Source organism: Podarcis muralis, chromosome 7, assembly GCF_964188315.1.
Source record: "Podarcis muralis chromosome 7, rPodMur119.hap1.1, whole genome shotgun sequence".
Classification (NCBI taxonomy): Eukaryota; Metazoa; Chordata; class Lepidosauria; order Squamata; family Lacertidae; genus Podarcis; species Podarcis muralis.
The window spans coordinates 78,464,210-78,486,466 of record NC_135661.1 but is presented as its reverse complement, the minus strand read 5'-3'; the positions used below and the strand labels follow the sequence as shown (position 1 = coordinate 78,486,466).

General features: G+C 43.8%; 1 protein-coding gene across 1 annotated transcript; it reads right to left on the bottom strand.

Annotated features, from left to right (window-relative positions):
* Positions 1-3,868: 3,868 nt before the first annotated feature.
* On the bottom strand, positions 3,869-6,817 carry LOC144328610 (phospholipase A2 inhibitor and Ly6/PLAUR domain-containing protein-like). Its single transcript, XM_077932615.1, has 3 exons — positions 6,766-6,817; positions 5,420-5,566; positions 3,869-4,041 (listed from the first exon to the last, which is right to left on the bottom strand). The coding sequence occupies exons 1-3, from the start codon at positions 6,815-6,817 to the stop codon at positions 3,869-3,871; spliced, it is 372 nt and encodes a 123-aa protein (XP_077788741.1).
* Positions 6,818-22,257: the final 15,440 nt, after the last annotated feature.

Genomic DNA, 22,257 nt, shown 5'->3' with positions numbered 1-22,257 from the left:
CAGCATAAATCTCCTTCTTGTGAATTCAAGAATTCACAGCATTGGGGTGCACAGGGAGTTGGAAGTCTAATGGTGAGAGTCAGGCCTCAGGATCCGTGTCTCTTCCTTTTTTGCTGTTGATGGAGGGAAATGGGATGCAGGACACAGAGAAAAGAGTGCTGTATTATAGTGTGTTATTATGCTTATTATGATACATATAAAGGGTTGTGTGAAATAAAAAGTTGGTTCTAAAATGTGTATCTTTCACATCAATAGTTTGGAATGGGGAAGTATGGTATATCCTGATAGAAAGCATCAGAGTTTTGTTTTTAATGTAAAACAGAAGGCAAGCAGAGGTTTGACAGTTTTTGAATGCAAGGTTATATCGTCTAACCCCAATACAGTATAAGAGGACACATCTCTCAACCAAGTGAAATGATAAAAGAGTTAGAACAGGTGGTAGAAGAGACAGGCTGGGCTTAACAATTTTTGTATGTTCATGTATCTTAGCCTTTTTAAAACAAAACATACAAAAAGTCATATTTAAAAGGCAATGGATATTTTCGCCAATCCTATGGCCTCCAACTATGTCCATTTTGAGTTGTAAATGTTCTAATATTCTGCCTACAGCTGAAGAGTACATTCACCTTGGAGGCAAAGTGATTTTCAAGCTGATTTAAATGCATACCCCTCAACATTCCCGATTTGGCCAGGATGGCCACAGAATTCAGTAAGATGTTATTGGCAGTGCCTTGATTCCAGGGTGTCCTGTTTCCTCCCTGCCAGCAGAGAAGGGTCATGAAAGCAGCTCCTGGGGAATGAGGGCTCCTTCTCAAAGCCTAGTTACTGTTTCCCAGGCTTTGGGAAGAATACTGTTGGACTGTAGGACAATGTCAGAGTCCTCCTGCCGGAAGCTGTACAAGCTGCTTCATTCATTCCAGAAAGAAGGGGCTTTCCCAACCATTGCACTGCTCCCACATCTCTGTATTGTTCAGCCTGGGCACTAGTCGAAACCAACCGTGAAAAGAGGCATATCTCCAGGGAGGCCCTCATAATGCCAGAGGGATCAAAAGCCAAGCAGGTAATCTATGGAAGAAGACGCTGACTTGGAGGGATTTATGGGCCTGGGATAGGTGCCCAAGGATTCCAGCTGGGAAGGACTGGTCTAGTGAGGAGCAGGAAATTATGGAAATGGAGAGTGCATGCTTTCCCAGAAATCCTATATTTTTATATTGTAACATGAAGCACTTTTTAAAAATTGGATGCAATCTTTTTAATGAACTCTGTCGGAATCAGCCAGATGCCTCTTCCAGTCTAACCACACCTACCCTGTCAGTAAACAAGTACTTTAAATAAATGTGTTCCTCCCTTGGGCTTTATGATAAAACTGAGCTGGAAACAACCTAATCCTAATGAGGCACAAAGTAATCAACAATTAGCATGTCACACACATGCTCTTCCCAGAATCAGAAATCAGGTGAACCTGGAACCTGCTCGCAACCATGGGGCCATTCAAGTTTGCACTGTCAGTTTTGTAGCTTTTCAGTATTTTTCTTTTTAAATGTAGTCATGATAGCTACCTTCCCTCCAGCATGAGAGCCATTAAGCCTCTTAATACCAGTTGTTGCAGATCACAGTGGAAGGTGTGACCCATAAGGGATGTGCACGCACTGATGACTGTCACATCTCTTTGAGGTTCAGAAAGTGGTGTTAAAATATACTAGGTTAGACTACATCAGATTTGTTGATTTCTGTGTACATATTTCCCCAAATGTTCCCAAATTCTTAAGTGACCTTCTTCTAACTTTTCTTATTCCTATTTGGTAACTGGATTCTTACTGCACTGTTGTCTTATTTATCTTAAATAAATATGTATTCTGTACTTTTTGTAGGTATTTGGATACAGCCTTGATCCAAACCAGTACCTCAGAGCCTTTTGGGAATCCTGGGTTTTATGTTCTGCTGGAGACATCAGGCAAAAACTTTTGCTTTCTTGAATCACCTAGTGGTTTCCTGGACCATAAGGGAAGAATTGTTAGCAAGAGTGGTGACATTCTGTTATTCTGGGAATTTGGCATTACTACGATACATATCTCAAACACATGATATGAAAGCATTGGTCTGAGTTTAAAAAATAAAATAAAAGGCTTAATGTGCTGTCAAGTGGGGGGGGGGGGACTCAACCGGCTGCCAGTTACCAGGTGGAGAGGTGGATAAGTGGACACCTCCCAGGGTGAGAGGCTGGGTGAGAAAAGGAAAGCTCCAAGGCGAAAATGGGGAGGGCCTGTCTTTGGGGGTCGGGGAGGGTGCTTGTGACTTGTCAATGTGGTGACTTGTTTGCATTTTGAGGATGAAATTGCTTGCACCCACTGGAAACTTGACTCCTCTTTTACAGCAGGTGAATCTCAAGGGATGTCCAGAGCACGATCTACCCTGTTGTGTTGGATGAGTTTCAGTAGGTAAGAATCAAGGACATTGCCCCTTGCCCCTCTGGTCTGAGGAAAATTAGCAGGAAGGGGAAAGCTGACTGGGTCAGGAAGGTGATTAATGCCTCCTTAGAAGAGGGGGTGGTCCCTGCCTACCTGAAGGCAGCAGTGGTGAGCCATCAACACAGATAGAAGGGTTATGTGGACCCCACCCCCAAGTTATTTCATGGTGGTCCTTGGAGGTGGGACTTCTGGAATGGGACCTTTTAGGTAGAGTGTCATATGACATCTTCAATCAAACTCTAGAGGGGCGGGGCATAACCAATTGACAGGAGGTAGTATTCTAATACTACTGATGCCTGTTGTATGCAAGACCGATGTATCGTGCAAGGCTGCTCAGTCAGTGGATTTGAGGGGGAGGGAGTGTCTATGGCACCCTGTCTGAAGGCAACTAGGAGAGACAGACAGACCAGTTGCCATGCCCATCAAGTTTGGAAGGGACCAGCTCCCTCAGACATTTTATTGGGGGTGGGGGAGTAAAGACCCCTAATAGCTTTATACTACTGATACCTATTGTTTGCATGACGCTCAGTCAGTGGAATTTTTTTGCGGGGGTGGGGGGCACTTTTTATGGCACCCTGTCTGAAGGCAACGAGGAGAGACATACAGACCAGTTGTCATACCCATGGCCTGTAGCTCAGTGTCAGGAGAGAGATGAGATGGCTGAATCCAGGAAAGATAAACCATGGACTGCAAAACTGAACTTGAATCCTGATAGTGACGCTCCACCATGACTGCCACAAGGGTTTGGTAACTTTTAAGCTTTCTGTCTGCTATATATGCTTCCCCATTCTGAAATATTCATCTGAAAGAAGACTTGGTAATGCAAGAAAAACTAAAACTTACCGTAATTATAAAAAGACAGGACGATTGGGGGGGGGGGTTGTAGGGATCAGTGCTGTTTTTCTAGATTTACAAATGCCAGAGCTCACCATGAATAGCACCTACCCGAAAGTTAAATTCTTCAGGAGAAAACTCTTATCTAACAAAACCTCTGAATTTAATATGATTTTTTCCCCTGTGCAATGTATATTATTTTGTTTTCATCCCGTTTTATGTATTTTATATTTAGTAATGTCCTTGGCCAAATCAATAAATAATAAGTGCATTTGTATCTGAAAGAAACAGTTCCAAGAAACAGCATTTTATTTTTCTTAACCATTTATTTTGCATTATAATGATCATAATGAATTTTTTTTTAATCATACACTACAGAGTTCTTTGTATTTGGAATCCACAATCCCCACATACTGACCCCCTTTTCTCTGCTCTTGTTTTCCTTTACCAAAGCAAGCAAGAAAGAAACAGAGATCCCGTGTCCTGGATTTCACCACCAGGCCTCCAATTTTCCTTCATTGCCATAGATTTTGGAATACACAAGGAGGAGATCTACACTGTCCCATTTACCCTTCCTGTTCAGGCTGGTGTGAGATTCGTGAAGCATTATAACAGCTTTCTTCGATAACTGTAAGAACAAATCTCCCAGTTGCAATAAGAAATCTTCCATTTTTGCGGATGGTACAAAGATTTGTTGTTGAACAACCTTTGAAAGTGAAAAAGGTGATAAGGAAGGCATCTGGAAAAAAGAAAACAAATATTGACTTTAGACCTTTTCCCAGGGAATAGGAGATGGTGCCTGTGATGGTGAATGAGAATTTTAATATGTTAGTTTTTAAAAGTGTATATTTAAGAAATCTGAGAAATGACATAATTTCATCATAACATGAATGTACAAAATTTTCAACATTAGGAATTCAGGTAAAAAAATTACTCAGGTGTAAATCAAAATTGGCATCATACTCAAAGGAGTCTCAAGACATGAAGTTTATTAATAAACAGGTTCTATTTATAAAATATTATGAAAATAGAGGTTTTATAAACTGCCCTAATTAATATGTTAACAAAATCAAATTCTTGTGGTCAGGTGATTTGCATTAAAATGCAAGGAATTCTATCCCTGCCATCTCCTGGCCCTGTTAAAAGGCACATGCTGTGGCCACACAAAAATATTGGAAAACAACACTCCCTCCCTTGTTTGTGAGCCTTGAGTGTGTGGTCCTGGCATGAATCAACAGTGTGATGCAGCCGCATAAGAAGCTGGAGTTGCACTCCATTGTCTCTCAGGATGGTTGGATGCCAACTGAGGCTCCCGCACTGTCAAAAACTGTGACCTAAGCATCCAGAGAATCCTCCTATTATTTTCCCATATCTATTTTCATGTTAAACACATCTAACATGAACTGGCGGAAAAGGGGGTTTCCAAAAGCCGATCAGGAACTCCTGTCCGAATTGTTACTCAGCCCTCAAAAGTGAAACTAGCAAAGTCCAGGCTGTAAAGGTCAGGATAAGGATGAGGAGGGGAAATGTAGGGCAGAGGCAGCTCAAATCCCCTGTTCATTCCCGATCCCCTATTCTTTTCAGGAAGGAAGTGTGTGGTAAATTTGGTCCCTTTCCAAACAGCATTATTCCTCAAAAACACTGTTGATCGGGAGTAGCTTTTAGGAGGATACAGAGCACCTAGCTAGGTACTGCTCATTGTCACAGTATTTAAGGAAATTTAGTTACATTTCTTTACATAATAAATATGCTTTTTGAGAAAGAGGCACACATTTTGTCCTGAACTGCATCCCAGTGGTAGAAAGATCAAGAGCAACTGGGGTGGAGCAATGAATGCACTTTCCCCTTTTGTCCAGAAGCGTATTTAATATAAACAGCAGAATCTGAACCCTGCTTCTACAAGCAAGTGGCATTATGAAAGTTAAAGGGCAAAGTCCAGGCAGGCAAAACACTAAGGAAGAGTGCAGTGCAGCCACTAAGAGATATGACCCCTCTCACTTTTCCAGCAACGTGCAATGGAAAAAGAGAGGAAGGAAGGGAGAGAAGGAGATCAGGACAGAGTCTGCGTGACCCAGGCGATGACTAGGCCTTTCCCCCCGATGAAATAGCAATGTTACCTTTATGAAGAGCTCCTCTAAAATCAACACATTGGGTCTCATTCTCAAGGCAGTTGACGGTCTTCTCACTTTTACACTTTTCCCCTCCTTTGGAGAAGCAGGATGGGCACTGCAGACCATTTTCAGCCAGCATGTTGCGATCAGGAACTTTCAATATCAAATGTAAAGTGAACATGTTCATGTCTTTGTCTGTTTTTATATCTCTGTGTTATGTAAATGGAATCTAGCCTAGGAACTTACAGTTTTGCTGGGGCAGCTGCAAGTGTTCTTGGATGAAAACATGATCTAAAAACAATCTGGGTTCAGGGCTGAGCATGGGACAAAGTCACCATTGGTCTCTGAGATGAATGACCTTTACCCAAAGTGGGGTGGGAGAGTGTGAACTTTATTTTCCTTTTAATCTCTCGGAATGTATTCATGCCATCGATTATGCTGTAGCCTCTCTGAAAATATAGGCTCTTAGTCCCCCATTTTTGTACAGAGATTCTGTCTTTCTTCTGCTCTTAACAATGAGCTATCCTAGAGTTTCTGTGAACTGCCCAAAGACACCCAGGTACAGGGTGGTTCCTAAATTCAATAAATTCAATAAATAAATGTCAGAGCAGGGTCTTATATTTGCACAATTATAACTGATGGGTTAGATAAAAAGGTAACGGAAGCCCTGACCATTAGGTCCAGTCGTTGCCGACTCATCTCGCTTTTTTTGTCGAGGGAGCCAGCGTACAGCTTCCGGGTCATGTGGCCAGCATGACTAAGCTGTTTCTAGAGAACAAGAGCAGCAGACGGAAACGCCGTTTACCTTTCCGCCGGAGCAGTACCTATTTATCTACTTGCACTTTGACGTGCTTTCGAACTGCTAGGTTGGCAGGAGCAGGGACCAAGCAATGGGAGCTCGCCCCAGTGCAGGGATTTGAACCACCAACCTCCTGATCGGCAAGTCCTAGGCTCTGTGGTTTAACCCACAGCGCCACCCCCGTACTTTCTGGGTTAGGTAGTACTTGTCATTTAAAGGACAGAGAAGAACTAGCTCAAGGGTGATTCAGGAGGACACTTAGATAAGATAGATTGCTTGTAAGGTCCATATTTGAAACATCCAATTGAAAGTGAACTTGAAGGGACCATAAGCTATTTATGAGCTGTTCAGGAGCTTAGGTATCCAATTTTATATCTGATCCTTCATGGTGCTGCTTCAAGGGACAGGAAGAAGGAGAGGCCTGGCTGGAAAGGTAACCCATCCCTTTTCAGGCAGAGACAAAGCTGCCATGAAGGTCCCTCTGAGTACTGTTGATTGACTAAGGATCGAAGCCCTAACATGTTAATGATTCTACAATGAGGCAGAAACTTACGGCTGAGAGTTTCATTGTTACACAGGTCAGTGTTGCAGCATTGCATCTTCATCTCAAAGAATTTACCATCCACTGCAGTGAAGCTGTAATCGCCTGAGAAACAATATCTGGATGACAAACAAGTATTCTCAATTTGCACTTCAGGTTTAACTGTGAAAAATAATTTTAAAGAAAGATCAGGATCTGGGGGGAAATGCGGTCTATTGCTCCTAAAGCACGTTCATTATAATGCTTCCAATTTTCTGTGTGGTCGGAATCAGGACCTTTTCAAAGTAACAATATGGAAAGTATTATTCAATTTGGCAATCTAAAGTAAGGTTCTGTTTATTTATTTAAATTTGTGCACACTGCTATATCGTAAAAGGAAAGAGATATCAAATGTTTTTCAGTTGTAATACATAAAAGATACAATATTAAAAGTAAATAGATAGATTTCAATAAACTAGTGTATTCTTAATGGTCTTGTGGAAAAGAAAGGTTTTCTGCAGGCACTTAAGAGTTCAGCTCTCAACCACAAGTAGTAGTCTCTTGCCTCCATAATCCATAGAACCAGCCTCTCTTTTTATGTTAACAATTAATTTGCAAAATGCATTAAATTTGAAATTTATTCAGAATTTTATTTTAGGTCAAATTTGTTGCATGAAGAATCATGCCTTTTTCTATACATCTGACAATACATCTGCCATACACTGCACTCTCTCTTCTTGTCGGTCCGAACAGTTTGCAGGTTCGGGGCATGCTTCCCTGAGCTCCTGTTGCCCAACGCAAGACACTTGGCAAGACACTTGCATTGCACCAACTTTACTACCCCCTTACGCCTCTCCCTCCAAGAATGTAGCAGTGATGTTGGAACAGATGGTCAAGTAAGGAGCATCCCACCCAGGATTGCCCCAAGGCATTTTGTCACTGAGATGAACCACAAAATGGCACCCACTCCCTCCTGGGTAGAAGGGGTGGGTGAATCAGGAACAAGCAAAGGGATCAAATCAACCTGAACCAATGGTTGAAGTAGGAACCAAAGACCATCAAGGTGGAGGGACCCACTTTGAATCAAGCTGGGTAACTAAAACCCTTTATAAGAGGTGAACTACAGGAAAACTTTCTTCATGCTGGTTGCTTCCTCATCATTTCATCACTGAGAATTCTTTCAAAATTACTTGAGGGGGGATAAGGAGCCATGAGTTTGTGAAGCATCTTCATCTCCCATTCTGGTTGCTCAGCTTTTGACTAGTTTTTATACATCTGTAAAAGGATTCTCAATTGTAATGTCATTTACGGCAAAGGGGATATTCAGCTTATTTTGCAGGCTTCTTGTCCTAGTTTGATAACCAAAACTAAACTGGAGTTCATTGGTTTGGCTCAATAGGGATTTCTGGTTGATGCAAATCAAGTTCTCCAAGCTTGGCGATCAACACCCAAATTCAGCCACTGCTTGTGATCAGGTGATGTTAGATTCCCCATTTTCATATGCAAGCCATTCATTCCTTACTTCCGATGTTGCTGGACTGCATCTCCCATCATCCCTGACTGGTGGCCAGGCTAGCTAAGGCTGATGGGAGTTCTAATTCATCTACAGCTGAAGTGTCACAGCTTCCTCACCTCACTTTTTTCATAGGTGAGTTGTTCCAGCGCAGACTTCTATATGCTAGTAGAACCCTTAAAGTTCACCTATATCTTAACCTGGGTCAAATCCAACAGCAAAAGACAAAAAGACAGGCAAATCTTACCTATATTTGTACGCAGAACACTGGCAGAACAGGTATACATAACATTATTATTACAACGTCTATCTGCATTGCCTTCAGATGTCATTCCAGTCCCGTTAAACTTATATTTGCACTCCAGAAATACCGCTAAGGACAGGAGGAAAAGATTCATGAATCATCATCATCATCATTATTTCGTTTTGCTGTTTGCTTAATGAGACACAAGGGAAAAGGTGATCATGAATTAAATCTTTTAAATTAAAAAGTGTTCAATTTAATAAGCATTTTAATAGAAGAGAATGAAATGAAATGAGTAAAACACTCATTAATTAAAACTCTTGTAGCCGTTGTTCAGAAGGCTGGGTGAATTATTTCCAAGAAGTGGGGAGGTGTACCCTCCTTTTCTCACAGCCAACTTTTCCTCCCATCCAGACTCTCACTTAAATACATTTTATTCCCACTGTTTGGTCACAAGCTTAGATCTGAGCACAATTGAACTATGGAATTTTCTACAAGAGGCATTGAATGTCACCAATTTCAATGACTTTTAAAGAGGATTTGATAAATTGATGGAGAATAAGGCTACTAAGCATGATGACTATGTATTACCTCCAATATCAAAAGTAGCATATTTCAAATAACAGTTGCTGGAACCCACAGTAAGACAGAGTGTTGCTGTGGTGTGGTCCTGATTGTGTACTTCCCATAGTTATTGAGTTGGCAAGTGTTAGGACAGGATCCTAGACTAGGGATGAACCAATTTATCAATTTCACTTGCTGTCAAGTTCTTATTTTTCGAATTCATTTATTTATCTGCAGCCACTTCCTCTAAGAAGCTCAAGGTAGTGTACATGGTTTTCCCCTCCCCATTTTATCCTCAGAAGATTCCTGTGAGGTAGGTTAAGCTGAGGGAAAGTGCCTGGTCTAGGATCCCCCAGTGAGCTTTGTGGCTGAGTGAAGTTTCAAACCCTAGCCTTCTGGATCCTTGTCTGGCACTCAAATCACATTCAGCGAGCCACATTTCCACAATCAATGAGTACAGTCATACCTTGGGATAAATGTGCTTCAAGTTAAGTATTTCGGGTTGCACTCTGTGGCAACCTGGAAGTAACGGTGTGCGTTACTTCCGGGTTTCGCCGCGCACACAGGCACAGGGGGTCAAAATGACGATATGCGCATACACGAAAGTGATTGGCTTGAAAGTTACGACGCAAAGTGCGAATTGTGAATAAAAGATCAGGGAATTGTGGAAAAGTTGCTCTCTGCCTTTGCTTACTGCAAATCCGCAAAGATGCCCGGCTGCTATTGTCCCATCTAATAGCCGTCGTTTCGTCCTTTGAAATGGAGATCTACGAAAGCCTTCAATTTGCGGACTCCTGAAAGAACTCTGACTATCCTATTTGTATTTGCCTATTGTGAGTATGTGAGTTAGTATACTATGCAACGTTTTTATTTTCTTATCTGTAAGTCTCAAAAGATACGCCTGCTATTCTAGCATGTTTTTTGTTATTCTTCTAAAATAAATTTTTAAAGAGGAAACCTGTTTGGTTTGTGTGCCTTTCCGGGGTAATAGCTAATTCCTAGCCTTACGCTTGGTTACGCTCTACCGTAGAATTTCTGTCTGCAAGTCAGTAACTGTAACTTGTGGATTGGGGGATAGCCAGTGATAACAGGTCACAGCCTTCTCCCTGGGTTGTGGTTCTGGGTCCCAGGGAACAGAGGGAGTAGTGGCAGCTTTACCGGTTGGATTTTGTCCTGTTTCAGTAAAAAGTAGTGCGTGCCGCCCACCCTGCTCAAGAAGCCTAGTCTGGCCGGAGAGCAGAGACAGGTGAGGGAGGGGCAGTGGCTGGGGGCAGCATTACCATACGTAGAGGTAACGGTGGGACGCCGGAGCCTCAACGTCACTACATGGTGGCAGCGGTGGGATGCCGCTACACCTACATTCACTACAACAAGTAAGACAGATGTAGAATGTAAAGATAAGTATCTGGAAGTAAAGGAAATTCTGTTTGCAGGAGGCTTTTTATTTTGGCTCCAGAGAAAATACATAAGAACAAAGCTGATGAGATGGAGAGCTACTGAAAAAAGAAAGTAGACAGAAATTGATCCCATTGGCTTCTTCTGCATCTTGGCAGGTGATGAGGTTGGGGTGAAAAACATTAGGCATTCTATGGCTTTTATGGGGTTAAGGGCACACTTCAGACATCCTTAATTCCTTGCGGGGGATTCTGACCTGCCACGAAAATGTTGGGAAAACATGGAGCAGTGGGACCTAGGTGTACATGTTGGGTTAATACCCAAAGGGATGCAGGTGGTGCTGAGGCCTAAACCAATGAACCTCAATGGCTTACTGATCAGAAGGTCTGTGGTTCGAATCAGTACTACAGGTGAGCTCCTTTTGCTCTGCCCCAAATCCTCCAAATGAGCAGTTCATAAGCATACCAGTGCAAGTAGATAAATAGATACCCCAGCTGAGGTAAGGTAAACGGTGTTTATGTGCTCTCATGCACTCGTCACAGTCCTCTATGCACCAGAAGCGATTTAGTCATGCTGGCGACATGGGCCATAAAGCTGTCTGCAAGCAAACACCAACTCCCTCGGCCTGAAAGTGGAGATGAGTGCCGCACCCCAAAGTCAAATTCAACTGGAGTTAACCGTCCAGGGGTCATTTTCCTTTACCATCACCTTCACCTGATACCCAAAGTTCACCTAACAAGTAGTGAGTCCTTTTCTCACTGTCTTTTCTCAGGAAGTCACAGTTGGAGGCTATAGTATACAGCTGGCAGTCTTGGGGAGGGCTGCTTCCATACAAGAGTTAGACAAAATCCTGTCCTGCCCACATTTTCTGAATTTGCCTAAATTTGGTTTTCAGTTCCTCCAGAGGATTAACTTAGCCTTCCTCCCTGCAGGGTAGACTTCCCAGAAAGCATGGAAACCTAACTGATTATTTGAATACTGTGCGCATGTGGTCAGAGTTTTTCAGTAATTATTAGTAAAGTGGCTAAAGTTGAATCTGATGCAGTACATTGAATCTAATACAGCGCTTCTCTGAGACTTTGTTGTTTTATGCAGCCAGGCTACTACAACTCTTCAATTTTTCTTTAGTAATCTTAATTTTTAAGTTTTTATTATTTTAAAAGCATACAATTCAGTTTTATGAGGTTGTATCTACATAGCAATTCTAAAGCAGAAACATCTTAAAGAATCCTGAAAGGTTTTGGATAGTGAGAGTACAGAAGATTATCTGTCAGCAGATGAGGCAGCTGTCTCATGAATTGGTGCAGGGCAGCAGGGAAGGTGTCAACTCCCCCTGGTGGGGACTACGGACAGCTCCAAATGAGCAACTTGTTCAAAGAAGGCTACCAAGTCAGTTGAGGTCATCTGACTATGCCCATCATTAAAGCAGGACAACTAACAGCAATGGCTAAGACGGCCAACCATATTCTTCAGTGCCTACCTCTAGCCCTCATTTGCTACAGACATGTGCACAAACTGTTAATAGTATCACATCCAAGGTCTATGGGAAGTTGCTGGGTCCTTCATGGATAAAGGTCTTTTCCGAGCCAGTGCCTCTGTCTTTCCTCTTGCTTGATGTGAAGTCTTACTGAGTTGGAAGGAGCGAAATACTTTTTCTGATCTTTCAGGCCACTAATCAAAGTGCAATGAGAGTCTCAAGGTACTGCTCAGGTGACTGCTCAGCTGGCAAAGCTAGACATAGCTCAAGACTGTTGAAAGGTGCCAGGGACACACCGGTACACACTGAATAGAATACAATGGCTCCAAGATCATCACTGAGAGCTAATTAAATCAATTTATGGAACTTTGTCCCTCCTTATTCTAATTGTGTCAGATTGTTGGGACAGGGAGTGATACTTTGACTCAACTGATCTGTTTAGTGATGACTGTCCTTAGCCACATTGTCTTGAATTGAACCCACCTAGTTGTTTATACCTGCTTCAAATCCCATCTTCCATTTTCCAAAGATGAGAAGAACTGTGAAATACTACAGCATCCTTCTTGGAGCAGCTGATCAGATAATAATAATAATAATAATAATAATAATAATAATAATAATAATAATTGTCAGGGGTTCAGGGAGAGAGGCACAGATGAGGGAGGAGACTGAGAGTGAGGGGGAAGAATCCTGGAACGAGGAGGAGGAGGATGACAATGACTTGAGGGTTTCCATGAGTCCTTCAAGTGAATCGGAGGATTCCCAAAAGGGGGCGCCCCTGGTCAGGCCAAGGGGAGCCACAGGGGGGACTAGTCAGGAGCAGGGGAGCAGCAGGGGAACCCCAAGAGGGAGTTGGAGATCGGGGCCGGCTTCCCCGCCGGAACGGAGTGAAGAGGGTGGAGTTCCCAGTGTGACAGACGAAGCAGAGCAGGAAGCAGAGAGGGGAAGGAGATCGGGGCAAGACGTCCTGCCGGAAGGGGTGGAGAGTAGTACCGAGAGTAGTGTAAATGTCAAGAGGAAGGTCAGAAGCAGCGTACGCGCGCCAAGTTCAAATGTGGAGGCGCGTGGAAATGCGGAGAGCCCGGAGGAGGAGCCTGGTCCCAAAGCACGGAGGAGGGGGGAGCAGGCGTCTGGGGATTCAGCGTCAGGGGAATCCAGGAGGGAAGGAACCCAGGGGGGCAGAAAGACCCTGCGGAAAAGAAAGGACAGGAAGAGGTGGACCAGCACAAGCCTCTTAAACTGGTGTAGAGGCGGGACTGATTCAGAGGGGACTTCAGCGGTCTAAGCGTAACAGACGTGGGGCTGCGCGCCTCGGCTGTGGAGCAAACAATGTTCTTCAATAAAAGGCTTTTGTAAATAAAGTGGACTTGGCGTTGGTCTCTTGTGAGCTGGGACCTGAGGCGGCCCTGACAATAATAATAATAAATTTTATTTGTATCCCGCTGTCCCCAGCCAAAGCCAGGCTCAGAGCGGCTAATATCATATAAATAAGACAATATGCATAATACGATATACAATATGCAAATAAAATAACATTCAACATTCATTAAAATAATATAGAATAATATTAAATATCAGCATTTCAAAATTAAACAGAAATCCACTCAATCAGTTACAATAAGTAATTTCTAAACTCCAATCAATAAAACAACAGCAAACCACAGTGCACAACATAATACAATACAAAATGAGAAGCAGAGACTGGAGGGTGGGGCAAGGCAGGTGGAAGGAGGCCCTGCCTGATGAAGTCTCTCCCCTCACAGTTCTTCCTCCAGGCACAGCTTCCTTATGAGGAGACCCAGGGCCGAAGGGTGGGGCAAGGCAGGTGGAAAGAGGCCTTGCCTGATGAAGTCTTTCCCCTCCTGTGCAAGGGTACAGGACTATTATGACAGGAGGGCAGTACCTCACTCCCATTGTAGCCTCATGCCTCTCTCCCCAGTTGACACACTCAAAACTGCTCTGGCTGTGCTCTCTTTTTGCCTGTCTTCTTCTTCTTTTGCCATTGCTTTGGATGCAGAGGAATTTCTTGCTCATACCACCACTCAAGGCATTTTTTAGCCACACAGTACAAAAGTCACAGAGGACATTCTGGACTAAGCTGTCTATCTTAGGGTGTTTTTCTTTGCTTCATGTTAGACCTACTTAGCAATGCGACTCCTTCCTTGATAGCCAAAAGTGCTTCTCAAGTGTCCCCTCCCAACTATCCCAATAAATATATTTGGCTGGAAGGATTGTCCTGGAGAAGATAATCTAATTGATCTTATTTATTGGCATGAGTGTGTTCAGGAGCCAGGGCCTGTGACCGGTAGGGCTTCTCAGGACTGGGGCTTTCCTAAGTTTTTTCTGAAGAGGCAAGGTGCGGCCGCACAGGTGAGGCCAATTGGTAACTCACAGCAGCTGGTGGCAAGAGCCAGGAAGGGATATTAGGTCAGCATTTCCCTTTGCCCCTTTGCCACAGCAACACACTTCCTGCCTTGCTGCATTTGGCTTATTGACTACTGGCTTCCGGACCCCTGGACCCTTGGCTTGATGACTCCCGGTTCTCTGACCCTTGGACTCTTGGCTTCCAGACTCCTAGCTTCTAGACTCTCATTCCTGCACCCACCCAGCCGTCTTGCCCCTGGTCCCGACATCCTCAGCCGGGACATCAACCGCCTGTAAACTGGACCGTGACATTCATTTTGCTTGTGTTTAATAAAGCTAAAGAAGACAGAAAAGTATTCTACTTTTTAATTACTCCATAATTTCATAAATATTTTACCTGAGATAGTTGAAAGGAGGGGAAAAACCATGCTTAGTGCAGTTCAGAAGCTATGTGCTGTATAATATTTTATGCAGTTCATAGTTCAATCATGGAACTCACTTCTACAAGAGGCAGTGATGGCCAGCAGCTTAGACTACTTGAAAAGAGGATTTGACAAATTCAAGCAGGGCAAAATAACCCACAATGTCTATGTTCTACCTCCACTTTCAAAGGAAGTTTGGTTACTTCCTTGAAAGCGAAATATGCTTCTCATGTTTCCACCCCATCGCTCACCAATGAATAAATTTGGCTGGAAAGACTGGAGGCAGTGTAGGTATTTCAGCACACTCCTATGCACTGTTGGTGGAAGTAGTAACCATTTATTTCAAAGGGATTACAATGCAATTCTATACCTGTCTTCCTAGATGTAAGTGTCACTGATTTCAATGGGTTCTACACCCAGATAACTGTGTACAGTCATACCTTGGGTTAAATATGCTACGAGTTGAGCGCTTTCGAGTTGTGTTCCTCAGCAACCCGGAAGTAACGGAGCACGTTACTTCCGGGTTTAGCCGCTTCTGCATGCGCAGACGCTCAAAATGACGTCATGCACATGCGCAGAAGCGGCAAAAAGTGATGCGTGCGCAGACGTGCCGTCGCTAGATACGTTTACCTCTAGATGCGAACGGGGCTCCGGAACGGATCCCGATCGTATCTAGAGGTAGCACTGTATAGTTCTGTCTTGTGACTTCTTCAAGGTATTGTTAGGAGTTTTGGTTTCCCTGGCGCTTCCCTCTATCTCCCCTGCCTCACACTCTTTAATCCTACAAATACAGCCACTGTTTAAGAATCTTCTCTCACTTACACAATCACACACAAAGTTTCCTGTGGAATAAAATTATATTTGCAATCTATTTTGTCCTCACTTGGATTTTAAACTCAATCCAAGAAACCAACCTTCACTGAGTTGCTGTGGCATTTCCTCTCCCAACAGTTTCATGTAAATGTTGAATAGCACTGAGGGCAGGACAGAATCCTGAGGTTAATTGTCACAGTCCAATGGCTAACGCTTTGAAAAGGAGACCTCTCAGTTGTTGACTTTCCAGGCTCAGTATACCCAACTTCCTCATCCATTTCACATAAGGCTTGGTTTCCAGATCCTAAATCAATTTTGTAGCCCTTCTTTGCACATGTTCCAGTTCCTAAATATCTCTTTAGATTGCAGCGTCCAAAACTGACAGAGACAGTAATTCTGGTAAGGCCAGAGGTGGAGGAATCTGTATTTATATTCACGGTGGGTGGTGTGTCAATAGCAGAGGAGTTTATACATAATGCTCCTCAGATGTGGAATTGGTGGCAGTTACATGTAGGCCATTTTATTGGCCTAGAGAAGTAACTGTGACAATTATCATAGCCGTTTACATTCCACCTGATGCTAATATCAGAGCGGCACTTTCTAAGTTATATGACGTCATTTCTAGACAGCAGCAAATCCATCCAGAGGGTGCTATTGTTGTGGCAGGGGACTTTAATTAGGCCTGCCTGAAGGCAGTCTTTCCTAAGTTTGAACAGTATGTGAAATTCCCCACTAGAGGGAAGAATATTTTTGATCGTGTGTATTCCAATCTGAAGCAGGCATACAGGGCAATCTCCCTTCTCCACTTAGGTTCATCAGACCATTCCTCATTTTTTCTATGTCCAAAGTACATTCCCCTAAGGAGAAGAACTCAGCTATAAAAACAGTCAGAATCTGGCCAGAGGGTGCTTTTCAGTCAGCTCCAGGGCTGTTTTGAAAGCACTGATTGGAGTGTGTTAGAACAACAAGATCTGCATAGATACACAGACGCTGTGAGGCATCTGAATATAGACTGCATTTTTAATCAAGGCTTATATTGGCTTATATTTTGATCAGATACCTGTATTCTTAAAATGAGCTTAAAATATATTTTAAAATATCTGTATCTCTCATGCCAGGCAGCATCTCTCGTGCCAGGCAGTGAGTGCATCGGCAGATGTGCTCATCTTAAAGAGGGCCCCTTTGGTTTATTGGTTTATTGCGGTCATAAAAAGGCTGAGAAGCAAGGTCACTGAACTTACAAATTACAGAATAATCAAGTTGCAAAAACACAATTAAGCTGGTAAATAGTAAGAGTATTGTGCCACAAATAGGACAAACGGCAGGAGCTAATGGAAACAGCAACTGGCTAGGGAAAGGGGGGCTTCTCTCTGAAGAAAGTGTTTTTAAGTTTTTTCTTACTGTGAACGTCTTTGCTTATAAAAAAAAACTATATATGTTATGTATTAAATATATTGGCTTAAATGTAATTATGCAAAGGATTTAGAAATTTAGATTCTTATGTTAGATTCTTATTTCATGGAGTCATGGAATCATGGAGTTGGAAGAGACTACAGACCCTGCCGGGCAGGAAGCACCATCGGAGCGCTCCTGACATGTGGTGGCCGAGCCTCTGTTTAAAATGAGATTAAAAACCATCTGGTTTGTAGGGAATAGGGAAAGAGGGGCCAAAGGTTATCTGGTAATTAAGGTGCCTTGTAGAGGTTAATGGCTACTTGTTTGCCATTTATAAATAGAAGAAAATATAGCTCTCTGTCTCCCATAAAAGGTAATAGGAAATGGGTGTATCTTTTGTGATTGGATATAGCAGGCAGCCAATAGGAATTTCAACCAGGCTGATTGGACAGATGCAGCCAAAGGAGGAGCAAGGGTGCTGGGCTGAGGGAATATAAGTGCTGGCCATAATGGCAGGAGGCCAGGCCAGAGCTTGGTAACCATATACCACTGTGCCTCTCATTTATTTGTCTGACAAATAAATTATTATTTTAATTTCTCTATTGCTGCGTTGAATATTTCATTCCAGCTAAGCGTTAACCACAAGCAGGGTGCTACATTTTATGGTGCGCCTGTGACTCGGATAAGTGGTCTGCTGGAACGCAGCCCCTTCGCCCTATTGGACAGGGTACAAGAGAGAAGACAACTGATTGCCTACCCAGCGCGCATGGGAAAATTTTTTTCCAGGGGAACGCAGCAGTCTCGTCTGTCTGATACCCTGCTCACTGGCGGCGACGGACCGGGGGGAAACGGAACCAACCAAGGGTAAGTGCACAAAGGGATTTTTGGCCCTCCAATTAATTGGGAGGAAGAGAAGTCTTGATCAAACTTCTGCGTCTCAGTAAGTGGGAACTGAGTACGCTAGGTGGTTGGGTATATCAGATGGTGGTCTGGTGGGGGGAAAGGGAAGAATGGGAGGTAGAGTGTGGTGAAGTATCTTGCGCATTGTATGTGTGAGAAAGTACAGAGCAATCTGTAGCTGACCTGAGTGTGGAGTGGGTAGTACTTCGGTTCCCAGTGAGGCGACTCCATCTGGGCAAGAAACCCCACGAAGCGTGTGTGTGAGTGACTGAGTGGATACTTCACAGGGCCATACAATGGGAGTTGGGGGTTCAAAGGGGGGAAATACACCTCTTGAATGTATGTTAAATAATTTTAAGAAAGCCTTCTCAGGGGCATATGGAGTCAAAATGACGCCAGAGCGCTTGAGAACGTTATGTGAATTAGAGTGGCCAAAACAAAATACTGGATGGCCATCTCAGGGAACTTTTGATATAAATTTAGTAAGCAAACTTTGGTCTAACATCACCAAAGAAACTGGAGGGTGCCCAGAACAATTTTCATATATAGATTCCTGGCTGAGCACATTAAATAAAAATCCTCCATGGATAAGGGAATGCAAAGTCCAACGATGCAAATTATTGGCTGTAAAAGCCGAAGCTAGGAAAGGAATCTTGCCAAATAAACTCAAACCCATTTTTGAGGGACCAGAGGAAGAGGTGCTTCCACCTCCACCCTATGCTCCACATCGAAGGGAGCCTAATCCAAACCCTCCACCAGTTGTAACCCCAAGGCAAGAAAGTGGAACGAATAATGGGGGTAGAGACACAGAACTTGACTCCTTGATAGATTATGATAAATATCTTCAGGAGGCATTGGAGTCCTATAATGAAGCCCAAGCAGAAGTGGTTATTCCATCTGTGAGTCCCAGTAGAACTCCATCTACAGTCTCTTTTAGTGGAACAACTGATTGCCTACCCCAAACCCCTGTACATCCAAGTCCTAGAGAATTATTACAGAAGTTACAGGGAGACCTTAATCGGTCAGCAAGCAATACAGCCAGGCGTATTAAGCTGCTAAAAGAACGCCTTGGGACAAATACCATCCCCTATGATTTGAGGCCCCTAGAGCAAAGTGAAGAAAAAGGTCACGTAGTAGCCCCTCTTAGAAGAGTATTTGATGCACTTGAGGAGCCTGTGCTGGTTAACGGGCTACCTGGACCAAGGCCACCTCGAACTTCGACCCTGCAGTACATTCCATTCACAACTACGGATCTGATGAATTGGAAAACACACACCCCATCTTTTGCAGAAAAACCTCAGGCTATGATGGACTTGGTGACTTCAATAGTAAATACTCATAGTCCTACTTGGACAGATTGTCGCCAGCTCCTGAATACTCTTTTCACCACTGAGGAAAGAAGAGACATAATTGAAAAGGCACAGATATATTTGCGTGAGCAGGCCAGAGTGGGAAATATTTTTAATATTGACCGTCATCTCCAAGACAACTTTCCCTTGGAAGATCCTAATTGGGATCCAAACAATGCAATTCACCTGGCCAGGCTTACCACCTACCGCCAGACGCTTGTGCAAGGTATCCGCAGGGCGTGCCAAAAACCCACTAATATGTCTAAAGTCTCAGAAGTAGAACAGAAACCAAATGAGAGTCCGGGAGACTTTTTAGAGAGGCTGCAGGAAGCCTATCGTATATGGACTCCTTTTGACCCTGAAGCCCCTGAAAACAGTAGAATGATTACTGCTACTTTTGTGGCCCAGTGCGCTTCTGACATTCGTAAGAAAATTCAGAAATCAGAAGGATGGGAAGGGATGCTGATGAGCCAAATTATGGCCATTGCACGCCGAGTTTATCGGAATAGGGATGAGGCTGAGAAGCAAGAGAAGAAGAAGTGGCAGAAGGAAAAGATGGTAATGCTAGCCACAGCAGTGAAGCAAGACTACCGCCCCTTAAATGGAGGAAGAGGGCGGGGAAGGAATCCACCACTGGGAAGGAATCAATGTGCGAATTGCAAGAAGGAGGGTCATTGGAAGCGGGAGTGTCCTGAACCCCTGAGGTTGGAAGAAGTACGCCCAGGCCCAGGCCCAGGCCCAGGCTCCGGCCCAAGAAACCAGGGACGGGGACGGGGAATGATCCGAAATGGAAGATATCAGAGACCTGGACAAGGACAGAGTAGAGACAATTTCATTGGACTGGCAGAGGAGGATTTTACCCAAGACTAGGAACGACCGGACTCCATAAAGTTAGGCTTCCAGGAGCCCACGGTCACGATTCAATTAGGGAGCCATTTAATAGACTTTATGATTGATACTGGGGCTGAATACTCAGTACTCCCAGAACTATTGCAGAAAAAGGCATCCAAAAGTGTAGTCATTAAAAGTGCCACTGGTCAGTCAGCTAAGAGGTCTTTCCTCCAACCTTTGGAATGCCAGATTGGGGGACATCGTTTAACCCATCAGTTTTTGTATATACCTGAGTGTCCAATACCTCTCTTAGGTAGAGATATGCTGTCCAAACTGCAGGCCCAAATCACCTTCACTCCTCGAGGTCCAGAAATGAAACTGCCATCAAAGGCAGCAGGAATAATTACCCTCTCAGTACCTAAGGAACAATCATGGCGCCTAATGTCAGCCTTGCAAGTCCAACCCACATTGGATACAGAATTAAACAAGCTCCTCCGAACCCTACAGGTGCCACCAGGAGTATGGGCCGAAAATAGCCCACCAGGAATGGCCAAGAATATAGCTCCAATTGTAGTAACCTTAAAACCTATGGCTACCCCTGTATCGGTAAAGCAATATCCTTTACCCCGGCGAGCAGCAGAGGGCATCCAGAAACATTTGGACCGCCTATTAAAATATGGTCTGCTTAAGCCCTGCCAATCAGAATGGAACACACCCCTTTTGCCTGTTCGGAAACCTGGGACAGATGAATACAGGCCAGTACAGGACTTGAGGCTCGTAAACCAGGCTATCGAGACCTTGCACCCAAATGTACCAAACCCATATACCCTGCTGAGTTTGATCCCACCAGAAGCAACATTTTTTACTGTATTGGACTTGAAAGATGCATTCTTCTGTTGCCGGCTGGCACCACAGAGCCAACCTATATTTGCCTTCCAGTGGGAAGACCCTTTAACAGGAACAAAAGGCCAGTTAACCTGGACAAGATTGCCCCAGGGATTCAAAAATTCCCCAACTTTATTTGGCACTGCCTTGGCGAAGGATCTAACAAGTTACCCCTCAATACCTGGAGAAAAGGTGGTTCTGCAATATGTAGATGACCTTATACTAGCAGCAAAGGATTTTGATACCTGTAAAGAAGGGACAGAGGAACTGCTCCACTTGCTCTGGCAAGCTGGCTACCGAGTTTCCCAGAAAAAGGCACAGTTATGTTTAGAAAAGGTCAAATATTTGGGCTTTGACATCTCACACCAACAACGAGCATTGAGACCAGAGAGGAAAGAAGCTATTTGCCTTATCAAGGAACCTACCACAAGGAAACAACTTAGAGGATTCCTGGGAACAGCAGGGTTTTGTAGACTATGGATACCTGATTTCAGCAGTCTGGCCAAGCCCTTACATGAAAGCACTCGAGGTGCAGAAAAGGACCCATTCGTATGGGGACCTGAGCAGCAACAAGCCTTTTTAGTTATCAAACAACGACTTATGGAGGCCCCAGCCCTTGGACTGCCTAATTCGGAAAAACCCTTTCAGCTGTATGTACATGAACAGAATGGGATTGCAGCGGCAGTCCTGACCCAGAGATTAGGAAGTTGGAACCGTCCAGTAGCTTATTTGTCAAAACAATTGGACTCAGTAGCAAAAGGATGGCCTCCATGCCTAAGGGCAGTAGCGGCCACTGCAAGCCTTGTCAAAGAAGCTGATAAATTTACCTTCGGCCAAACGATGTATGTGAATGTACCTCATGCTGTTCTGACACTCATGGAATATAAGGGTAGTTATTGGCTAACGAACCCAAGGATGGCTAGATACCAAGGCCTATTGTGTGAAAATCCCAGGATTCATCTACGAGTAGTGAATATGCTCAATCCAGCGACTTTGCTGCCCCTACCAGAGGTAGATGATGATGAATCACATGATTGTCTTCAAATAATGGATGAAGTTTATTCCAGTAGACCCGATCTGAAAGATGAACCATTGAAAAATCCAGATGTTGTATATTATACTGATGGTAGCAGTTACCTGCATGAAGGTGCCAGACGAGCAGGATATGCTGTGGTCACCAATGAGGAAGTTGTGGAAGCTGAAGCTTTGCCTGCTGGCACCTCAGCACAAAAAGCTGAACTTATAGGTTTAACTAGAGCTCTGCAATTGGCAGCCGGATGTAAGGCAAACATCTATACTGATTCTAAATATGCCTTCTTAACCCTGCATGCACATGGAGCTCTATGGAAAGAAAGAGGTCTAATAGGAGCCCA